The following is a 2,891-nucleotide window of genomic DNA, read 5'->3' on the forward strand; positions in this document are numbered from 1 at the left end:
TGATAGTGTCCTTATTTTTATTTTTCTTTTTACCACATTCATAAGCCTTGATATCTATGTCAGATGATAGATGGCTTTAATATCAATAAAATGAATAAATTTTAAAATTATACTTTCCGCGTAAAATTATATAAAAAAAAGAAAATTCAATTAAATTAATGCAAGAAAATATTAAAAAGTAGAATTTTTCATTATTTTAATTAATATAAAGAAATAAGAAAGATAAATAAGAAAGAAAATATCTAGAGATTATCACAAAATTAAAATTTTATTATGCATAAATGAATTCAATTTTTTTGTTTTTACTACGAAAGTTATTTACAATTTATGAATATGTACATTACTTTAATTAACAAATCTTACATAAGGGAATATTGATTTTTGGCAATATTGACAATTTGGATTTGGTATGTAAAAAGAAATAAACATTCACTGGGCGCTATTAATGGTATTAAAAAAATTGAGAACATGAGAAATAATTAGATATCTTTAATGAATTCCAAAAGGTCCGAGTAAAAGGTATGAAGTTGTTTTGGTAAACGAGATTTTGATCCAAACTCGACGGCGAATTTGAATTGTAAGACGATGGAGAGATTGATATACCCTCATAGTTAATTTGTTGATGCGGAGAATTTGATGCTGAATATGGTTGAACGTTGCCTTGGTATACAAGGTTATGATTCATTATCTTCGAAGAGTTCGGGTTGTACCATGAAGTTGATGGCATTTGTATGAGATTTTGATCTAACATCGGCGGAGAGTTCATGGCCGTTGCCATACTCGCAGCAACTTTAATATTCTCCTTCTTCTTCTCCTTCATTCTGCGATTTTGAAACCAAATTTTGATCTGCTTCTCCTGCAGATTCAGTTCCAGCGAGAGGCTGTACCTCGCCGGTCTTGAGAAGAATTGCACCTTCTTGAACGCCTCCTCCAGCTTGTTCAGCTGGAAAGACGTAAATGAGGTGCGTACTCTCCTCGGTCTTGCTACACTTTGAGCGTTTTCACTAGCTTGCTGTTGTGCCATCTAATTATAAATAAAACAGCAATAAACAAATTAGTTAGCAAAATATTAAAAAAAAACGTTTTTGTTGATCAACTTACCTCCACATTGTTGTAATAAACTTAATTCTGCATATTGATATTGTTCTTATAGTAACACGGCACTAGTTTTTTGAATTTCTAGTTGTTGTTGTCTGAACAGAAGGCACTAGGTATTTGAACTATTATATTTTACTTGTAATTTGTGCTTTTAATAAAATTTCAGCATTAAATACATGAAAATTTCAATTTCTAAACTTTTCAACCATTTATTTTGTTAATCGCATTAATTCTTACTTACTTCCACATACAAGAGTGAAAACTTGAAAAACAATCACAAAATATATCAAAATTGTAAAATAATCCGCTTAATTTTCTTATATAACAGCGAAGATTTCAAAAAATCTCAAAATTTATGGCAATTTACACTTGATTCAATCAATGATTTTTTTCAAAATAAATTCAAGAAAATGTTAGCAATCATAACCATACGGAACTTTGTATACAACTATAGTAAAAATCAGTTAAATTCGTGCACTGATTCACTAATATAATGAACTTTCAATTGTGATTTTTTAAAAAGAAATTCAAGTAAAACTTAGCAATCATAATAATATACAAATTTGTATACTACTTAAGTAAAAATGACTTAAATTCGTGCTTAAATTCCAGAACAAGTTAGCAATTATAATAAAATGGAACTTTGTATACAACTGTAGTAAAAATGAGTTAAATTTATCCATTGATTCGCTAATCCAAAGAAGATTCAATTTTGCAGTACAAATCAGTTAAATTTGTCCTTAAATTCAAGAAGAAGTTAGAATTCATAATAATATACAAATTTGGATACAACTTAAGTAAAAATGAGAATTAAGAAAGCAGTAAAAGTGTTTTGTGCCTGTAAAATGTACAGGAAAAGTACGTCTCAAGCTGATTTTATTGCAGGCTTAGAAATGTTGCTTTTACCGAAATCCCAATACATTTTTGGCTTTATAAGTCTGAAAGCTACTGAAATTTTCTTTATTTTATTACTTGGTCTTTGGCTCTTTCGAGAAAAGAAAATATAATTTCATTTATTTTTTCCGTTAATATCGTTATTTCTAATTAATGAAAATATTGTTCTTCATTTAGAGAAACTACTTGATTTAATAGTTATTGAAGCGGATTGCTTATCAAAAGAAATTCTATAGAATATTGAAAATTCTATGAAAATCGTAGAGTTTAAACCCAATTGAGAAAGCAGTAAAAGTATTTTGTGCCTGTAATATGTACAGAAAAAGTACGTATCAGCCCGATTCTATTGAAGACTTAGAAATCTTGCTGGAATTCCAATAAATTTTGGCTTCAGAAGTCTGAAAGCTACTGAAATTTACTTTATTGTGCTCATAAAAATAAACAGAATCAGGTGCAAAAGCATGTTTTATTACAGGTTTTATCATCTGGCCTTTGGCTCTTTCGAAGAAAAAAAATTGAATTTCGTTCAATTTTTTCGTTAATATCGTTATTTCTAATTAATGAAAATATTGTTCTTCATTTAGAAAAACCACTCGATTTAATAGTTATTAGAACGGATTGCTTTTGTATTCATATATTTACAAATCTCTCTAATATAAAGCAATAAAATACATTGAACCTTTATAAATTTCTACCTGCGCTACATTTGTTATTGAAATTTGTTTCGTAACTGTTATTGAAATACATGTTTGTTTGAATATTTACATAAGAATAAAAAATATAATTGTTTTTAAGACATTTTACATCTTTATTTTCTGTCTAAATTTTAACATTTTAATTGAAAACGTGAAAATCACTGGAAATATGCAGAAGTAAAATCATCAATGCTAAATCTATAT

The 2,891-nt window shown here is 27.8% G+C and overlaps 1 protein-coding gene across 1 annotated transcript; it reads right to left on the minus strand.

Annotated features, from left to right (window-relative positions):
• Nucleotides 1–603: 603 nt before the first annotated feature.
• Nucleotides 604–1,024, minus strand: LOC108559650 (homeobox protein HOX3-like; the record flags this gene model as incomplete). Its single annotated transcript, XM_017917001.1, has 1 exon — nt 604–1,024. A coding segment is annotated over exon 1 (421 nt), but the record flags the coding sequence as incomplete, so codon positions are not given.
• Between the last annotated feature and the right edge of the window lie 1,867 nt (nt 1,025–2,891).

Source organism: Nicrophorus vespilloides, unplaced genomic scaffold (genome assembly GCF_001412225.1).
Source record: "Nicrophorus vespilloides isolate i.1.1-1 unplaced genomic scaffold, Nicve_v1.0, whole genome shotgun sequence".
In the NCBI taxonomy this organism is placed as follows: domain Eukaryota; kingdom Metazoa; phylum Arthropoda; class Insecta; order Coleoptera; family Silphidae; genus Nicrophorus; species Nicrophorus vespilloides.